The sequence below is a fragment of the Scheffersomyces stipitis genome, chromosome 4 (assembly GCF_000209165.1).
Source record: "Scheffersomyces stipitis CBS 6054 chromosome 4, complete sequence".
Classification (NCBI taxonomy): Eukaryota; Fungi; Ascomycota; class Pichiomycetes; order Serinales; family Debaryomycetaceae; genus Scheffersomyces; species Scheffersomyces stipitis.
The window spans coordinates 1568748-1588209 of record NC_009044.1 but is presented as its reverse complement, the minus strand read 5'-3'; the positions used below and the strand labels follow the sequence as shown (position 1 = coordinate 1588209).

At 41.2% G+C, this 19462-nt stretch overlaps 7 protein-coding genes across 7 annotated transcripts; 3 read left to right on the top strand and 4 right to left on the bottom strand. All coding sequences in view use genetic code 12, as the record gives it.

The window, feature by feature from the left end:
- Window positions 1–156: 156 nt before the first annotated feature.
- Window positions 157–1392, top strand: PICST_19003 (predicted protein; the record flags this gene model as incomplete). The annotated part of the gene is made up of 1 exon (XM_001384571.1): window positions 157–1392. A coding segment is annotated over one exon (1236 nt), but the record flags the coding sequence as incomplete, so codon positions are not given.
- A 597-nt stretch (window positions 1393–1989) lies between these two features.
- PICST_59493 (Orn/DAP/Arg decarboxylase 2) lies at window positions 1990–3942 on the bottom strand (the record flags this gene model as incomplete). The annotated part of the gene is made up of 1 exon (XM_001384222.1): window positions 1990–3942. A coding segment is annotated over one exon (1953 nt), but the record flags the coding sequence as incomplete, so codon positions are not given.
- A 1627-nt stretch (window positions 3943–5569) lies between these two features.
- Window positions 5570–7552, bottom strand: PICST_31745 (predicted protein; the record flags this gene model as incomplete). Its single annotated transcript, XM_001384221.1, has 1 exon — window positions 5570–7552. One exon carries the CDS (start codon window positions 7550–7552, stop codon window positions 5570–5572), a length of 1983 nt encoding a protein of 660 aa, XP_001384258.2.
- Window positions 7553–7733: 181 nt separating this feature from the next.
- On the bottom strand, window positions 7734–9752 carry PICST_31744 (predicted protein; the record flags this gene model as incomplete). Its single annotated transcript, XM_001384220.1, has 1 exon — window positions 7734–9752. One exon carries the CDS (start codon window positions 9750–9752, stop codon window positions 7734–7736), a length of 2019 nt encoding a protein of 672 aa, XP_001384257.2.
- A 1404-nt stretch (window positions 9753–11156) lies between these two features.
- PICST_36080 (predicted protein) lies at window positions 11157–12302 on the top strand (the record flags this gene model as incomplete). Its single annotated transcript, XM_001384570.1, has 3 exons — window positions 11157–11407; window positions 11480–11655; window positions 11731–12302. 3 exons carry the CDS (start codon window positions 11157–11159, stop codon window positions 12300–12302), a joined length of 999 nt encoding a protein of 332 aa, XP_001384607.2.
- A 1936-nt stretch (window positions 12303–14238) lies between these two features.
- Window positions 14239–15588, top strand: PICST_59064 (predicted protein; the record flags this gene model as incomplete). The annotated part of the gene is made up of 3 exons (XM_001384569.1): window positions 14239–14782; window positions 14880–14896; window positions 14920–15588. Coding segments are annotated over 3 exons (1230 nt in total), but the record flags the coding sequence as incomplete, so codon positions are not given.
- A 24-nt stretch (window positions 15589–15612) lies between these two features.
- On the bottom strand, window positions 15613–19155 carry PICST_67685 (nucleolar exit protein). Its single transcript, XM_001384219.1, has one exon. The coding sequence runs from the start codon at window positions 19111–19113 to the stop codon at window positions 15742–15744; it is 3372 nt and encodes a 1123-aa protein (XP_001384256.2). The 5' UTR covers window positions 19114–19155; the 3' UTR covers window positions 15613–15741.
- Window positions 19156–19462: the final 307 nt, after the last annotated feature.

Here is a 19462-nt window from a genome sequence, read left to right as displayed (position 1 = left end):
GCTTACTGGCAGAACTTACAATACCGTACACACTTGGTTCATTTACTTGACTCATCTGAAATTGAATCTTCCAACTCTTTTTGATGACATTCTTTAATTACTGAATACTATACTAGTTCCAGAACCCATATTTCTGGTTTTTTAGTGTCCATGAGATACACCATTTTTCTCTTGCTCCACTCTCTTTTCACATTAGTTGCCCCAACATGGTACTGGAAAGAGCACAAAGTATGTGATCCTAGTCTGCTGAACATGGTACCTTCTACTGGGTTCAAGATCAACAGACAATACAAGATCAGTGGTTTATTTCCTCCTTTCAGTATGCATTTCATACAAATTTCACATTGTGACCATGGGCAAGTTGACTACCAGAAAGTAAAAAGAACCATGTCCAGCACAGACATAGACTGGGATAAGCCCTTCTGTATGCTCAAGCCTAAGTTGGGAGATGTACTATCTTTACCACCCGAAGACACAGTAGAGAACTTGTTGCCTGGAAATAATGGTACGATTTCTGGATATTCAGAAATTCCTAATAGTCGTTTAGAGCGTTTTGGTCAGTTTGTGAGGAATAAATTTGACAAGGCATTGGAATCGTTGACTGCGGGCAAGAGAATCCAGTATAAGGGGAATATAGCTTACCACCATTTAGAGGATATCAAACAAGCTGATCCGCAATCTTCCTTTGAATGGGAATCACGAAACCTAGTTTGCTACAAGATGGCTCGACGAAAGAAGTATGCCAAGAGAGATGTTTCTTTCTACATGCCAAATACTTTTGTAGGAGGACTTTTTGAATGTCCTGTTCTGGCACAACAGAAGAAGACTTTGTTCCAACAGTTTGGCAATGAAGATTTTCTCAAAAGCCTTGATTTTGATTGTGATAGTTCTTTGGCCAGACCAATTCTACCCTTGATTGCTCAAGATAGTACTCAACAATGGATAGATACCAATTTCAAAGATTTTCTTAACCCTTCGATCGTCCAGACGATACCTTACTTGGCCACAGCTTCTCCATGGAATCTACGGTTTTCCCTTAGTAACACAGCTGACATGAATAGCGACACATGGGCAACCAAAATCGATGTTAATGAACAGTATGTCTATTCTGAGCTGGAGGTGCATGTTATATCTCGTGCAGTGGCTGTTTCTGCCGATTACTTGAACAGAATCATCTCTCCTATTGATATCAACAAGTTTCTGCAGAGATATAATAACTGGCTCTCTAAGTCCCAGCAATGGGAGAATCCTATTTTAGAAGAAGGTGATATGACCAAGATCATGCTGAGCCTCTCATTTGACCAAAGGTTGCAGCTCATTATCTCAAGCAAGACCAGGAAGGTTGCCATGGAACAAATACAGAAGCTTCAGGACTTGTGGGATCAACTACAACTAGAGCAATAATATATAAATCCATACCGTGTACATAATTCATACAAGTTAACGTATATTTTTTCAGGTGACAGACCTCTATTATGCAAAAGTGACAGACTATGATGTCCATCGACGACGACGAAAGGAAAATGAAATTAATCAATAATATAACAAAAGGCGCATACTGAGAAAACCGGAAAAATACAATCTAGGGTACAAAATGCTTGGAAACTATCATAATCAAAGGAATCTGGTGGCTCTCACAGGTCCGCTATTACTAGAGACGTTAGATACACTGGATTCGTGCCTATTATGTTGACGGCCCTCATGCCTGGGGGGTATTTCGAATGGATTGAAGTTGTCGGTTTCTTCGTCATCATTTCCAATCTCCAAGGTGTCACTCATTCTGTTGATGTTCTTGGATTCAACGGCGGGACTAATAGACGACTGGAGCAGGTCATCAGATGTAATAGTAGGCTTGCCTCCTCTATTTATGGACAATCCTTTGGTTAACTTATTCTTAAAAGTACCAAAACGAGACTTGAGCTTTGTAGGCTCTTTTTCAGTAGTAATTTCTTCGTGTATATCCAGGATACCTTCCTTCTGTTGGATGCTAGGAGTGAGGAACTCACGGTTAGACAGAATCTCATTCTGGCTGCTGGCGCCTTCACCTGAGAGGTTGTTCAACTTGTACATCTGAGCTTCCCAGTCGGTGGAGTGGTCCTGAGCAGCAACACCAAGAGCAGCCAACTCGTCGCCGCCCAGTCTTGCTTGGTTGGAGTCTTCGTCTGACAACTGCTTTTCGTCGATAAACGATCTGCGCTTCATGGAAGACTTTCTCTGGAACGAGAATCTGTCGTCTCTAGCAGGAGCAAATCTGGCATCAGGGTTCTTGGAAATAACCGACATGACGATGAACACAAGAATAAACACCAAAAGCACCAATGAGAAAGCTGCATTGAGAATGAAGAACACCCAACCCATAATAGAGGCCACAGGAGCTGGTTGGCCAAACAAATCGGAAAAGAAAAGGAACAAGAATGAGTTGGCCGTGACAACTACAGATATCACATACGAAAGAATGTTGGTAGGCTTGTTCAAGTAGGGAGCTGTGTAGATCAAGTAGATCGTGTAAGCAAGATCGATAACAAACAATATAACCACAGAAGCCTTACCGGATGTCTGTAACAAGCCAATAAATATAGCCTTGAGTAAGTTATAGCCAATCAACACTACACCAAACCAGTACTTGTCAGCATGGAACATGGTATAGCAGTAGCCGTACTTGTCTAAAATCCTGTTATCACCATAGAGCATGGCAGCCGGGTTGTTGTACTTCTTGATAGACTCTTTGCCAAATTTTATTACCATCCAGTAGGAGTATCCAATCACAGAAAGTGGCAAGAGCAAAAACAAGACAGCCAACACGATCACAGCCGGTGAGTCTTGTTGAGTGAACTCCCAGAGAGACAAGATTACTAACTGGGTGAAGCCGATATAAATGTATCTCAAGATAGAGCCCTTCAAGATGACTGGGAACTGCAATCTGAACGTCGTGAGAGTAGATGGGGAGAGTCTCTTGAATCGGATCAACAAGTCTAGCACCAGCTTGGTGACAACCAAGAGAAGCACCAAGAGATAGCCCACGATTATGAAGAAGGTGAACCCGGTAACTACGATAGAAGTGGGTTCGATAAACGAATTGAATCCGATTCTCTTTATACCTCTCAAAACAAACAAATTAGAGTTGGACTTCAAGGCAAAGTCAAGGGCTCTCTTTCTGATACCATTAACGTAGTCAAGCGATCTCTGAACCAAAATCTGTTTTGTGGTTCCGGAAAAGTACTGGGTTGGGTTTCCTCCGGTACTCTGGACATACCATCTGAAGATCTTTTGCATGAAACCAACACGGATTAGCCCCATCGACCAGGCCAAATTTTCCGACCAGGCCGAGGCAATAGGTGGCACTCTCTCTACGTGTTGCATACAGACAACAACTACACTCTGGAAGTACAAGAAGAGCGATACGGAATTGGCTGAGATGTGAGAAGCAGCGTTGGAGTTGCCGAAAGTCGACAAGATAGCTGCAATCAACAAACCAAGGCCGGCAATCACGGCAGTAGCCCATTTGGCACCGGTCTGACTAATAGTCTTCCCGTTAGAGAACGAAGCCTGCAAACAGGTCAACGTTTGTTTGGTGTCTCTGTCCTTGACGATGACCTTGGCCACAGCATCGATGTCTGGCACCGTATATGCGATACCCGGGATCAGGCTCACGACGTCGTTGCTGATATACTCGATGGAGTCGATCTGTAACGAGCCAGGGAAAACAGGGCAAAACTGCGGCCAGCCGAGCGAACACATGTCGATGTCTCTTTCGATGATGAGAAAACCGTAGGCATAGACCTGAAGATGGGCAACGACGTAGGTAGAAATATCTGTTGTTAAGTCAAGAGCGTATCTCAAGGAACCGTCATCAGGGTTGAAAGTCACATTGAAGTACAACGGAGTTATTTGCGAGTTGTCCATACATGTGACAAGAGAAGTAGCCATAAGCGATCTTTTGGCAGAAACTAGAGTTAGAGCCGCAAAAAGGGCGAATATACGCTGAAAAAGCATGGTGGAAATAGTATTTTAGTGGGCTCTGGGTACGGAAGGTTGAAAGATGACTTCAAGATTCAGTGTGTTGGGAATTTCCGTTGCTAGAAACGATAGACGTCAGTGGGAGTAGAGGATATTTCAGCTCCAGTTGAGATTAATGGAGTTTAGATGAATCAACGATAGGCTAAGAAATCAGCGGTGAACAGCGGTTCGACTGGACTGATACTAGTATTGAAAGATTTCAGCGAACGAATTATCTGATTATGCTGAGACAGGAAATAGATAAACCTAGGTCTGAAAACGAAAAGAGTTTGAGGTTATGGTAACCAGAATCTGATTCAGTTGTGGACCTGCGAATGAAAAAGGGCTATGTTTTGAGCCTGCGGGCTTCGAAACCGAATAGGTACTAGAAAAAGTAACAGATTCTGTTCGCTATTGCAATAGCAGTGGTGGACCTTGGTGGGAACGGGTGGTGGTAGGGTTGGCAGGAAAAGGGACTACGAAATGTGTAGACCAAACTGGCAAATCCTTAGGGACGGTTCTATTCTTAGATCAGTTTTGAAGGGAACCGAGAAAAAATGATTCTGACAATCAGGCTCTGATACCAAGGACAGGAGACTCAAACGCAGATAAGACTAGGAGATGCTGGAAACCGAAGATGGTAAGAAGCAGAAGTACTATTTTCAAAAAAACCAATACAACTATTTTCGGAAATGTTGAGAGTAAGACTAAATCTCACACCAAGGAAAACCTTGCTTCTAACACTACTGCTACTATTATTACACCTACTGCAATATTTTATTCTCTGTACCAGATGCGAGACACGGGCTGAGGAATTTTGTATTGATCCATGCCGGATAAATCACGTGTCGCCTACAGTACAACAAGGGGTGTTGCTCAGAAAAATTTTTCGATGGGGAAAAGAAAATCAACTCTACGCACGTCGGTTGTATGTAATATTTTATTATTAGAGCAAATGTACAGCTAAGAGTGCTTTGTTTAGCGCTTGGTGCTGCATAAAGATGCAACTCTGCTGTTTAGGGAGTTCTACGCTTTACTGCCTCAATGTAACAATTAGTCTTGCCAAATGATGTCAAGCTCTCATATGAAAGCGTTGGTTCTGTAACCAGTTGCCCCAGCTGCATGGAACCAACTGAATTAGTAGCTCTTGTATTTTGGCAAATGTCTGGCTATGTCGTAGCAGTTAGTTTCCTGGTTAGACCATGAGAGTTGACCTTTTGAGTATGGCCTTATTGGTGTGTTGACTTTATTTGCATGGCCGCAATTTTGTTTCTCCACCCCCTACTGCGTTCGCGTTATCCCATACTTTGCAATTGCTCCACCTCAAAACACGTCCGCGTAATGAAGTCTGTTTGTTATCATTTCCGACCGTGTTTTGACAACAAATATGGCGTGTCGGACTTGTGCAGGAGAGTTGCCCATGACATTCACCAACACAATAACCTCGGCCCCAGAAATGCAGGATGGAAGCTAGCGGTTGCAAACAGTTCAGTCTGGCGCATAAATGCTGCAATTCAATAATTGAAAGTGAGTCTTTCTATGACATGAACCTATTGAAATTGCAGTATGTTCTTTAAATATTGTACTGCCAATCTATCAAATAGGTCGTAAGAGCAGGTCGCTCTATCTCAAATGCCACGCTCGGTGGCACCTTATCTTCGTTCTTCTCTAGCCACTCCTGTAGAGGGTTGTTTTCGAACAGAGCATCAATCAAGTTGGGCAAACTCCCGAAGTCCCCTTGTATCTCTCTTATTCCTGTATTTGTGAAATTAATCTTTTGTAACGAAGATGGAAAATAATCTAGTCGAATACTCTCTAATTCTACATCTCTTATTTGAATATATTGTAGATTAGAGCAATCGCTCCAATTGAACTGCCATTTCATGGAGCTTTCTTCGACTCCTCCCTCCAAATAAACATGCCAAAGCGTCTTACTGCTTACTTCAACTAAAGTCCGTCCAAACTTGTTACTCAAGCATGATGCCAGTAACTTAACTATTTGTGGTGGTAAGTTCCTGAAAATGTCTTCGATTAGGTAGTCTTTATTATCACGCAAATCTAGGATCTGAAGACTACGAGGAAATTCATATGCTTTTTCGAAGCAATTTATCGAGTTGTTGTTAAGGTATAGTTCGCATAAAGTCGCTGGTAGCTGTAACGTTCTCTTAGAGATACTGTTGAAGTTGTTACCTTCAAGCACAAGCTTCTTCAATGGACTCGAAATTGAAATTTCAGAAATATTGTTGCGAGAAAGGTCTAAGACGCTCAATTTAGGAGGAAATTGATTCGGACAAGAATGAATGTCGTAGTAGTTAATAGTTAATTCCTTTAACTCTGGCAAATTTTCAATTGCATTCCAAAAGCATTTTGATAAGCGTGTTCCTCTAAACATTTTCAAAATCCTCAAACCACCTAAAACACAAGGAACCTCAAAAGCTGAAAAAGGTGTACCCACTCTCAAAAATCTGTTGAGCTCATCTAGCCTTATAGTTGGGTGATATTCGTTTGCTTTAAATTCCAACGAAAACACAGAATCATCGAAATTGTCTATACTTAGGAGTTTTACATTTTGTGGAACTACTATTCTATCAAGTATTCTGGATGTTGTACTTATCTTGAGACTCTCTAAGTTAACAAGCTCAGAAAGTTGATCCAACCCTACGAGGTCACATACGGAAACAAGCTTAAGTCTCCGTACTTGGGTTGGAAGATGGAATACTAAGTGCTTCAGAAGTGTCACCAGAGTCAACTTCTGCAAATGAGATATATCTAGGCATTCACCACTACCAACGTAACCCAGAATTTCAAGTATTTCGAGAAGAGGTGGAAAATCAACTATTAATTTATCTTCTCCTTGTATTTTCAAGCAATTGTGCAAGCGAAGTACTCGTAATGTCGATGGCAATAATGATAGATGTTCTAATTCTATATGCATATCTTTACAATCAACATCTAGATCCTCAAGTCTTGTCGGTAATTTGTTTATGAATTCCAGAGCATCAAAATTGTGGGGCTCTTCGAGACATACAAACAGAAGTTTCTTCAAGTTTAATGGGAAGTTCCTTCGATCAGGTGGCCAATCGAAATGAATAGCCTGCAAATTATCGCCCAGCGTCAAGTTATTCAAATCTTCTTCCTGCTTGATTATTGTATTGTATCTATATTGGGATCCTTCTATTTCGTTTTCGACTTCTACCTCGACATTTCGAAAGCGTAGAAGGGGATATGCTTCGCGTAAGGTGTGCAATGTTTGGGAGCCATTTACCAATATGCCATGATCATTTGTATGTTCAAGGAGAATTTCGAATTTTAACAACTCAATTCTCTTACATCTTCTAACTTTTATCTTATGCCAGGGTTTTTCTAACAATCCAACACGGATATTTCTAAATAGTGCATCGAGGAAGTATTTATGGTATAGCGAAGTTCCATTAGACACTACAGCGAGAAGAACCGGTCTAGAAATGGTATCAATAATACCTTGTATGTAGCTAGAAGGTAATACTTGAAATAATCCCGAGATTAGCTTATCCTTCACTTCACAATGAGTGTCCATTACTTCACAATGAGTGTTCCATCGCTGAAATATGTTCCCCAGCTTCTACAATTTAGTATTGTGCATTCATGTTGCATTTACTACAAAAAATATGCTTCTCTACTGACTATACACACTCTTAGTAATTTGCAACTGTGATATCAATTTGGGTTTACTTTTCGCTCTAAAGGTACCACAAGTGTTACCAATATGATGATATATCTTGGAAATAACTAAACTTCACATTCAGGGGAATGTGGTCTTTGTTTTTCTCTAACCATTCCTCCAATGGGTTATCCACTAAGCTGGCAACAATCAAGCTCGGTAAAGTGAGGAAATCCCCTTCTACTTGACTTATGTTAGTGTTGAGCATCACTAATTTTTTCAAAGAAGATGGATAATTCTTAAGCAGAATACTTCCCAAATCAATACTTCTGATTTCAAGGCACTGCAAATTCGGGCAACCAGTCCACACCAACTCTGAGTCCAAATAATGATCTCTTACTCCACCTAGATAGACTTTCCATAAAGTACTACTTGTTACATTAAGTAAAGGCTTTTCTCTTCTATAGTATTTGTTTTTAGTGGCAGATTGTAATTCAGCAGTACTGGGGCTTGTTTTATTTGGAAAGCTTTTCTTCTTATTAGTGGATAACCTCAATTGCACTATTCGGGGAGGTAAGTTTGTAAGAATGTCTTCAATTGGACAATGTTCATTATCAAGTAAATCAAATAATTGAAGACACTTAGGAAATGCATACCCTTCCTCTAGTGATGATATACGATTGGACTGTAGCGACAACTCGCAAATAGTAGAAGGTAACGCTAGGGTAGCATTGGATATAGTGGTGAACTCGTTTCTGTCTAGAACTAGTTTCTTCAACGTTCCAGAAATGGCAATACTGGAAATCCTATTTTGAGAAAGGTCTAAAATTATTAATTTGGGTGGCAAGTACTTTGGAGTTGATTCAACTTCACACTTAGTTATTGATAATTTCCTCAACTCTTTTAATTTTTCAATATCTGTCCAAAACTTTTTCGGTAAACTATGCTGATTGAGTATAGTTAAAGAGGTCAATTTTTCGGCCAATGATCCCAGTACAAATTTAGAATAGTCAGCTGCAGACATTGTGATATGCGAAAGGTCTTTGAAACTTACAGATTCATGGAGGTTGTCAAATTTTAGATTTAGAGTACTCATTGGTAATTCGTATTCTTGAAAAGGATTCTGGACTTCTAATTCTTGCAAGGATTTGGGAAGAACAATTTCATCAAGGATATTGGATGACAACGCAGTGACTGATAAATAGCGTAATTTCTTTAGTTCACATAGCCGATTTAAATCTTTGAAACCGTCTAAATTCTCCAAGAAGAGCCTCTGTAACTGCTCCGGTAACTTGAATAAAAGGCAAGTCAGGAGTTTGACTTCTATTAATTTCTTCAAATGAGATATATCTAGACATACATCACCAACATTCTGCAAATGTAGTTCAATAGATTCTAACAACGGTGGCATGTGTGTCTTGATTATTCCATCCCCTTCTAAACTAGTACTTCTCAAACAAAGCTTTCGTAAAGACTTTGGTAACAATTCTAGGTGCCTTGGATTTATCGATGTGGACACACAGTCAATTTCTAGAATTTTTAGTCTTGAAGGTAATGATTTAATATATTCCAATATATCAATATTTTGAAAGTTAACATGTTGGAGTACAAGCTCCTGTAGGTTCTCTGGAATGTTTTGTATTATTTCAAAATGATGTAGTCCATATAGGGTTTCCGGGAAACTAATATCGATTCCAGCGTGTCGAGGTGATTTATTTATGGTTATATTATTTGCTTCCAATAGATTTAAAATGTCTTCCGTGTTGTGGTCAGTTTGAATTTCAACCTTTCCAAGGCGAATATTTGGGTAACTGGCAACAAATTGAACCAAGGTATCGTACCCACCAATTGAAACTGTATTTTGTCTTCTATCGTCAAAGTCTTTGAAGAAAAAGTCGAAATATAGAGATTCTATATCACAAACTGGAGAAGCGTCAGGCATCGCCTCTAAAACCATAACATCTCGGAAGACTCTATTGAGAAAGAACTTCTGGTACGGCGATGTTCCGTTGGAAACGAGAGCACATACAGTGGAAAAAGGAATACCATTCACTATCTCTTCTACATAGTATTCGGGAAGAGTTCGAAGTAGATCCTCGATTGATAACAAATTCATGCTAATGAAAAGATTTAGGAGCTAGTTGGGAGAATTCGCTCTTGGATTTGTTATTACTATTTTGGTTCTTCTCATCGCGCACTACTTACAAAGTCTTTTCATATGCTAGTTTCTTGCTATCTCCTTAGCAATAATGCGAAAACCAACTGGTATGAGAAGATCACATTGTGCAAGAAGTGTCAATTGTTCAATATCTTTGGAACAATGGTTCGCAACGTATTGTGACAAAATGCGAGGACAGGTAGGCTTTGCCTGCTAGTTGTTTGTTGGAACACTGGAATGGAAATTGCCGAGTAAACTGTTGGAGGAATGATGAAAATCGTGGACTGAAATAAATAATCTATTTATATATATAAGTTCGTTAATTGGAAGCCATGAAGCCATTTTATATTGTTCCCTTGTATCCCACATTTGCACCCAACTGTAAGCCTGGTTTTCGCAACCATTCATTATCCGGACCCCAGTCCTCACAAAATATCCACATGCAGAGCAAATGTAAGCACTGAAGGAACATTTCCCTATATTTATGCTTTGAGCGTTCAGCAAGTTTCTTGTGAGAAATGGAGTATACAATGCCCATAGCCTCCATTACAATTGCCTCTGATGACATTTTGACACCATCTCTGACTAGTCGGTCCATCTCCTTCCATTGGTCCCCGTCCTATATTTCATGCCTGCATTCAGTCCGGTCTACAGTTTTTTTTTCCTACCGAACAGAAATTTCAATGATCATATGAATTGTGCTACTTTTCCTTTTAGCAACCGGAGATTCAAGCGACTTTATTTGTTGCATCAAGAGCTCTGAAGTTGACTTGTGTACCCTGTCGGCGTGTATTTTCGGTGCAAAACATCCGTGTTGTATTCCTGCGCATTTTGCCCATGGCCACGTCTTTCATTAGCCCCGTCCCCAGTTTTCATAACAAAAGAAGAAGAACAACCAATCAGCGGTATCACTCACTGTATAACTTGCAACATTGCCACTAACAACAGTAGCATAGTACCAGAACACAATCGCTCCCGCAATTAACAATCACAGTGGAATTGTGAGTGCAATCCATTCTCATTAGTGTAGTATCTTAATATAGCAGATATACGAAACTATACGATAAGAGGATTACCCTGTCATACTGCAAGAAAATACATCTATCATATTGTATCTTATCATAACATATCATAACACATCATATCTAACCTTAAATCATTATTATATCGTCTCCAATTATAGCCCACCATACTATACCATATAGTACTTTACCACACCGACAACAATACAACTCTACTGGATTCCACAGCATTGACATCTACAGAAGATTCTATTCATCGATAGTGCTCTCGTCATTTTGTTTATTTTATAATTTCTATCATTCTTTTCATTTTCTATAGTATCCCATTGCTCTCGCTACCATGGCATACGTAAAAGATCTCAGTGATATACCGTTGAAACCTCTCCAGGAGACTTTCGTCGACGACCCAACCTCACTTGAAGAAATCTACATTGACGAATTAATCTTCGATCTTGAGCACAAGCTCAAGAACATCAACAAGCTCTCCATTTTCCATGCCATCTATATCCTTTCTCAGCTGGTTCAAAACATCATCAAGCTCCAGTCGGATCCGGTTTTGTTCCAGCAGTTCAAGAATGAGCAGTTGGCCAAGTACAATATCGACTTCTCCAGTAGTAGTTGTAGCAGCAGTAGTACAGTCACTGACAGCCACGAATCTGACAGCCACGAATTCACGCGTGTTTCGCTGCATTCCTTGTTGCGGTCTCATACGCCTCCGTTATCGCCTCCATTGAAGTTTGCCAAGTTGTCTCAGCCAATTTACCCTCAGTATTCGTTTAAGGAATCGACACCAGACTCTTTGGCTAATGAAGAAGTAACGCCAGACTCTATTGAAGAACGTAAGGAATTGGAAGCTGAGTCTGAAGCCCAGCGAAGTCCTTTCACAGAGCAAGAAGATGATGACGAGCAAGTAGAAGAACCGAAGGAGCCTCCGTATATCCCCATCAAGCAGTTGGTGAAGGAACTCAAGCTTGACCCGGTTTCAGATCCTGTCACTAACTTGAATCTCGACAGCTTCAAGAAAGAAGTTCTATTCAACAGAGACTCTAAGCGTATCGAGCAGAATCAGCACCTTCTCAAAATCTTCAATCTTGTCAAGGTGCCACCTCTTACCATCGATGAGTTCTTGCTCCGAATCAAGACGTACTCATCTAGCATTTCGGTGCTGGCCTACATCCACACGGCATCAATGATGTTCAAACTCTGCATTCTTCTTGACATCATCCCCCTCAGTCCGGTCAACGTGTACCGGTTCATTTTGGCTTCCTTGCGCTGCTCCACTAAGAAGTTGGAGGATGTGTACCAAAAACAGAAATCGTTTGCTACCGTCGGTGGAGTGTCCACACGGGACTTGTACCGTTTGGAAGTGGGCTTTCTTTATCTATGCAACTTCAAGTTGGTTCTTGGTGAGGCAACGCTCAACAAGTTCTTGAACCAGGACTTTGTCGACTTGCACACCTTCGTCAAGGAAAACTACCAAAGCTAGATTACTGTTAGATAAATACTGGTTTTGGTTTTTATCTGTTTTCTTCATGTAATAATGACTAATGAATGAATAATCGTTTCTAAAGATTGCAAATCTGTAACGTAGGTATCGTATAAAGTAGATTGATTTTTGCATGCTCTTTTCGCAGCCAGCCAATGACTACAGGATATATTGAGTTTCGCAGTTATTTATCTCATTTGAAAACTCCAATTGTTAGCAGCCAGGTTGAAAACAAGAAGTATTCATCATTATAACTTAAATAAAACAGAAGAAGCAAAAAGCAAAAAGATAATGCGATTTCTGTGGATCGAACACAGGACCTTCAGATTAACTGTGACTGAATCTCTTCAGTCTGACGCTCTCCCAACTGAGCTAAAACCGCAAAGAACCCACGGCGGGAGTCGAACCCGCAATCTTTTGATTAGAAGTCAAACGCGTTAACCATTACGCTACGCAGGCGTTCTTGTTGGCGAAAGAGCGATACTATTTTTGGTGTTGTTCATTTATCACGTTTTTGGTCACGTTCCCGTTTTCTAAATAAAACGATTTTTTGGCTCTTATACCATTAATTAGGTTTCTGTATTTATGCTCCTTCTTTAGAGGTTTTCATCCTTCGAGGTTTCCTCTTAGTTGGCCTACATTGGGTAATAGTGGCCTTTATCTCTAGTTTATAGCTGTTTATATGGGTTAATATGTTCAATGTAAGCCACTACTTTAAAAAATAATTACGTTCAATATAGAAATATTAATATATCAAAGGAGATCCTTTACTAGGTTAGTGAAGGTCAAAACACAGGTGAAAAATGTGAGGATTAGTAGCTTTGTATAAGCTATTTCGAGGATTTGTATTCAAAAAATAGTTATTCATTATTGTTCACAAATTCGCCAAAAATGACTAATACTCTCAAAATGAGCATTCCTTTTAATTTGAACTATTTTTATGAGAATTGTGGAGTTAACCAGATTTTTCCCTTCTAGAACATTGTTTTACAGCATATGCATCCTCTATTCTTGAGGTATTTTATTTTGGGATAGGGAGTGGCGGGGAGTGACGAAGTATTCAAACGTATTGCTCATAACAGACAGTCGAAAGCGAGTACAAGCGGTCGGAAAATTTAAACCTGGTAGTTACCCATGGGTTTTTCAATTGAGAGAAGAAAAGGGAAATGGGAAACAGTATGAGTAATCTAGATTCTATATGTTGCTTTGTACTAGGAGAATGTTACCTTCTCCGCTATGACTCAGAGATTGCACCCTGAGAACTTTTAGTTTATCAAGATTATAGATCTATAATAGTCATCACGCAACGCAACTCTTCCCTAAAGCTCCGAATCAGTACCATGTTTGTAGATTGATGGTCATGGCGAGGAGTCCACAAGCTGAATTGGGAGTCTTCACTTCAATTGTAAATGGTGCAGATTCGCAGCTATTTGCTTTTCGCGCCGATGACGTAATGTAAGCAGCACATCAATAAAGCGATACGATAACGATAAACCAGCAGAACCAGATATACGGCAATGAGTCTGCGATTGGATGCCAATGGATTCCTAGTCAGCTTCATAGTCATCGTGAAAATGACTGTTCTCATCAAAAATCGTCTTCTAAAAATATCTCCCCAGAAACCACGCCTTCTCTGCGCTCGCTTATCTCTGGCTGCAACGTGATTACACCTGTATGACTCTGCAGCACTTCCCTTTTAGATCGTGTCCCAACGTGTTATGTCATGTTTATTTGGTGGAATAAATTGTTTGTCTAAAGCTGAGATTTGTAGCTTTGTTTATATAAATAGTCCTCCATTTCCGTATGTTTTTAACTCCCTCGTATATCTCCCCAATTTGTTTGTAGATACATGCTCCGTACCCTATCGTCCCCAAAAAGGTCCATGTATGCCAAATCCCATACCCACCATACCCATCGCTACAGCTCTAAGCAGACGTTGCTCATCCCATCGCAACTCAACACCCTACTCCAGACCGACAAGTTCGTCAAGTACCACTTTGTGCTGTTGGGCTGTGATGTCGTCAAGCTCGAGTCCTACCGGAGGTTCAAGCACTTGTTGTCTATCGGAGGAGGAGGAATCATCAAGGAAGTAGTGTTCGACTTGACCTCGTTCATCCGCAAGGAATTGACCGACTCGTCGCTGGAATCGTCGAGAAAGTTGAAGGACTTTTTGACTTCCAACTCCACCATATTGAACAGCGAGGATGCCTTGATCTTTTCCGACCACCACTTGGCCCTAAGAAACTGGTTGTATATCATCTTTGGCTACTTGGCTCTGTCGTATAGAGAACAAGAGGTGGACAGGTTCTTGGACAAGATCATCGACATGTACTTGGATTCCCGCAGCATGCGCGGATTGCGTGCTCGTGGTGCCCTGAGAATCGCTGATTCCAGAGACAAGCAGGTGCTTGACTTGATCAAGGAATACTATGAAAACGTTGCCATACGACACGATTTGCTTTACCCAGATTCCGCAACTCGTAACACTTCCATTACCTCCGACGACTCAATCTCATCTTCAGCTTCATCCCTATCTATTTCTTCTATTTCTACAACTTCTTCCTCTTCTTCTTCTAGCCCTGGTTCAAGTTCTTGTCCTTACATCATGTTCCATGAGACACATGACGAAAAGGTATTTCTTCCTCCATTGCCCAAGATCCATGACAAGGAGTTACTTGTCAAGGCTCTTATGCACAAAGAGTACTACAGAATGCTCTTGACCTCAACTCATCCCTTTGCTGGCAAATTGACTGAGTTGGGCTTCGATTTGGACCACAGAAACTACACCCTGTTGAAGTACGAGCTTTCGTTCTTGGATGGCTTGGGTGATCTCTTTCTTGCTCACGAGTCGTCCAAGCTAATCTACGAACTCTGTAGAGACGGGACAATGGCTGTCAGTAACAACACCTACCATATGTTGCGTACAATCTTGGCTACTAACACTTTATTGTCGAAGTTGACTGTGGCCTATAACCTTCATAAAGGTTTAGACGATGCTATAATAGCTTATAGATTGGAGTCCGACTATCTCTTGAACTTGCATACTGGTAACTTGCACCCAGATATGGATGCTAACGAGACTAGAATCTATGAAGAGGAATTCCTTGGAGACTACTTTGAGTCTTATATGGGAGCATTAGTCATTGAGCAGCCAGATGTAGCTGAAGCTTTCATAGGTGACATATACAACCGTATTTTGCTTGTGATAACCAAGGTACTCCCTCCGGATGTGTCCTACAGAATATGGACCACAGGAATCTTGGGGAGAAACTTGCATCACAAGTAAAGCTGTACCACAAGTGAAAGCAATAGCTAATCAAAAAAAAACTATGATGATACATTATTTAATCTATGTTCTAAAATATACATCTCTTACTAGTGTACAAGCGTTGAAAATCATATCATATAGCGATAAATGTAGCAAATCATTTCTTCATCACTATCTTCTCAAGCTGCTGAACAAGTTCTTCTTGGCCTTGTTTTTCCTGGCCACAGCCTTCTTCATACTAAGGAACTTTTCAGATCCATCGTTTACTCCGCTTTCGTCGCTGAAGTCATCATCTGAGCCATCATCATCACTGCTAGTCTCATCTTCGTCTGAATCATCGTCATCTTCAAACACATTCTTCTTCGTAGCTGAAGTTCCATGAGTACTTTCTTTAGTTGTCGATTCTTTCACGTCAGGAACTCCCCGAGTGGCCAAATCCTCCAACGACGACAAGATAGGCTTTCTCACAGTCGTCTTTTCCGGACCAAAAGCAGAGGGCGACCTATTCAAGATAGCAGTGGCACCTGGTCCCACTGGTGGTTTCGAAGCGACCCAATCATTGAAACTAGGGAATGCCTTAGCAGGCGTCTTCGCTTGTTGAGGGACCACAGCAGCATCAGCTACAATATTCTTAGCAGTAGATACGATTGCCGAAATGGGCGATTGCGATCTACGTAAGAGAGAAGGAATTGAGGCTACCAAACGTGGCTTCTTTTTAGATTCTGCTTCGGAATCAGAAGAGCCATCATCACTCGATTCTCCGGAAGACGAGTCATTCATACGTTTTTTGCTGTCAATTCCTAGTTTATCGGAACCTGTTTCTTCAACTTTAGCTGACAAAATCTTTTCAGGAAAGTTCAGACCAGTAGTAGACTCTGCTACCTTCAGTCCCAGGTTTTCTATGAATACATTATTAGTTGATTCTACAACAGCAACTGACTGAAGGGCCCCAACGGAGTTTGTACCATTAGTAGCGACATCACCCAAATTATTTGAGAATGCGACGTCAACATTATGAACAGTTGCATCCCGTTCACCTTGGTGCACTAAGTTAGAAAGTGTGCTTCCATTCTTGTGTTCTACAGGCTGAGTAGCAATAGTCGAAGTAGCAGATGTTGAAGGAGAGCCATATGTGTTGACTTTGCTATCTATGACTTCTGATTCATTATAAGTAGTTGGAGTCAGATTTGAAAAGAATGAAGAAGTTGGAATGGGATGTGAGACTCGTGGAGCCGCAACTTGTGCCGCAGGTGGAGAACCAGATGGGCGAGAATTCTCCAATAAAATCCCATTCGAAACTTGCTCAACTGTAGCCTTATTATTGTTACTGGTATTATTACTACTGTTGTTGTTATTGCTATGCAATTGTGATACTCCACTCTCAAGTCCAGCATGGGGGTTCAGGTTTGGGATAACAGAGTATTCTGTGGTTTGGGTACCTAAAGCATCAGGTATTGCTGCTGAAGTTGAAGTGGAAGCATGAGAATCAATGCTTTCCGTTTTTTCGCCACCAATTGGAATTGAGCTACTGACAGCCGTAGCTCCAACAACTGGAGAAGCTACTATCGTGGTATTAGGAGCTCTCTTGGCTGCAGCCGCTTCAACCTTGGAAACTTTGGTATCCTTTTTAATAGGAGTAACTCTGGGATTCTTAGGAGGTCTACCTCTTGGTCTCGAACCTGGTTTTGGAGTATATGTAGATGCTGGCTTCGAAGGAGTAACCCGATTTGGAGGAGCTGCAGGGACGTTTGGAACCGTATTTCTCATATGCATAACGAGATTAATCGTAGGATTCAAAATGGCCGAGTTTATCACATTATCATCATTATTGGGCTCCGGAGACATTTTCTTTGGATAACCGGTGACATCAGAAGTATGCAGCCTTATTCTATTTTCAAAGTTCTTCATTTTCATGTACAATCGACCCAAGGTCAGAGAAGTATCCACATAAATATCCTCTTCTTCATTTGAGTCAACGACTATGTCACTCTTCAGTTCCTGGCCGTTGCTTTTCTCCAAAAGAGATGAAACATTAGCAAAATTCACGTGCGAAGACTCTCCATTTGTTCCTGTTACATCGTGACTATCAGTATTGGAGTTAATGCTTTCTTGTACTGAAACACCTGTATTATTAATATCTTTGCTATTGAAATGCTTAGATTCCAAAAGCTTTGACTTGCTTTCAGTCACAGGCGATACAATAGAGTTTCTTTTGGAAGTAGGCTTGGTTACTTTATTAGGAGGCCTTCCTACAGGCTTAGCAGTTCTTTTCCTAGACTTTGGCGTATCGTTCATGGTTATTTCTAGACTTTTGATTATAGCAGCCTGTGCCGGAGTCTTAACTATAGGTTGAGGAGGAGCAACCACGCGCTCCCGTGTACTGCCTGTGTCGTTCATACTGCTCTTGATCATTTCTATCATCTCCAGCTTCGAGAGAGTGTCATCTACAGTACGAGGCTGTCTGTTCTTTGAGCCCTTGGGCCGTCCTATACGTCTCTTCGGCTTGGGCTGGGGCAACGTCTCATCCGAGTCGCTCATATTGTGCGTTGGAGCCACTACTTTAGGCTTGGGGCCACGCTTCTTCTTGGCTGGTCTTCCCTTTTTCTTTACCAAAGGCACCTCCGTATCGTCGACGTCTTCATCTTCGTAGTCTGAAATCGTCACCAGATGAGGAACTAATGTATCCCTCGTAGCCGAACCAAAGAGATTGTCTTGGTCTACAGACTCTGGATGCTGGTGTGGCATCGTCAACATTCCCAGAGTGATACGTCTTCCAGAAATAGAACTGTTAGACTTTGTGGTGTCGATCCGCTTCGTGGGGACAACCCGATCAGGACGTGACTCTGGAGGAGGTAGCGAGATGTTGGATTCATCAAAATCAGCGCGTGAAGAAGCTCTTCTACGACCTTTACGGACTACGAGTTTAGGGGTTTCAGCCACAACAACAGGAAATTGTGGATTATGTTGATTTTGTTGAAATTGTTGATTTTGTTGAAGCTGTTGATTCTGAAATTGTTGTTGCTGATGTTGGGGAGGTAGAAGAAGTCTATTGTTATGAGGAGTCTCGAAGAATTCTTGTGGTGGCCGGAAGTGATTTGAAGAGGCATAACCCCCAGTCATCGGGAGAGTGGTGTCTCCTAGCAACAAATGTTCCGAGGGATACAATGGAGTGCTTTGCATTACGTCAAAAGATTTGGACATCAATGGCGTTCCAGTATTAGAGGAAATGGACGAGGGGTTATGGTGGAAAATGTTGCGAACAACGATCCGAAGCACATCGCCGTTGGTCAAGACATCTTGGATCCGGAACTCGGGATCGAGATCACAGTTATCGTTATCCTGAAGCTTCTCAATATTTAAGGGACTTTCATCAGGGTAAAGTTTGCGATAACGGGAATCGATATCCTTGTCGATGTTGCCCAACTCAATGGTAGGGTCAGCTAGATGAAGAAACCTCTTGGTCAAATGGGGGTCCACGAGCGCAGTGGGCACACTGGCGAAGTACGACGGCACAAGCAAAACTTGCAACTTGATCTTCGCCATCGTAGGAGGAAGTGCAATTCGTCAGAATAGCAGTGAAAAAAGATGGAAAAGCGGTACAGTTAAACCGAGCTGAGAAGAAGAAGAAAAACAATCTCAATTATTTCTAATGTTGGTTTGTGATACTAGTCTAGTTTTTTCTAGTGAGAAATGCAGAGAACAATTGGGATTCCTAAATGCGCTATAACATCCGATCACGTGAGGAATCACCTCCAATGTCTATCTTCTAATTTGATACAGACATGTTCTCTGTGTTGTTCGTAACTGCAAGAGACTTAAGAGAGGTGCTGTATCGCTAACGGAATGCAGTTGGTCATTTTTTAAACCAATACCAGCTTTTTGGAGCCTACTT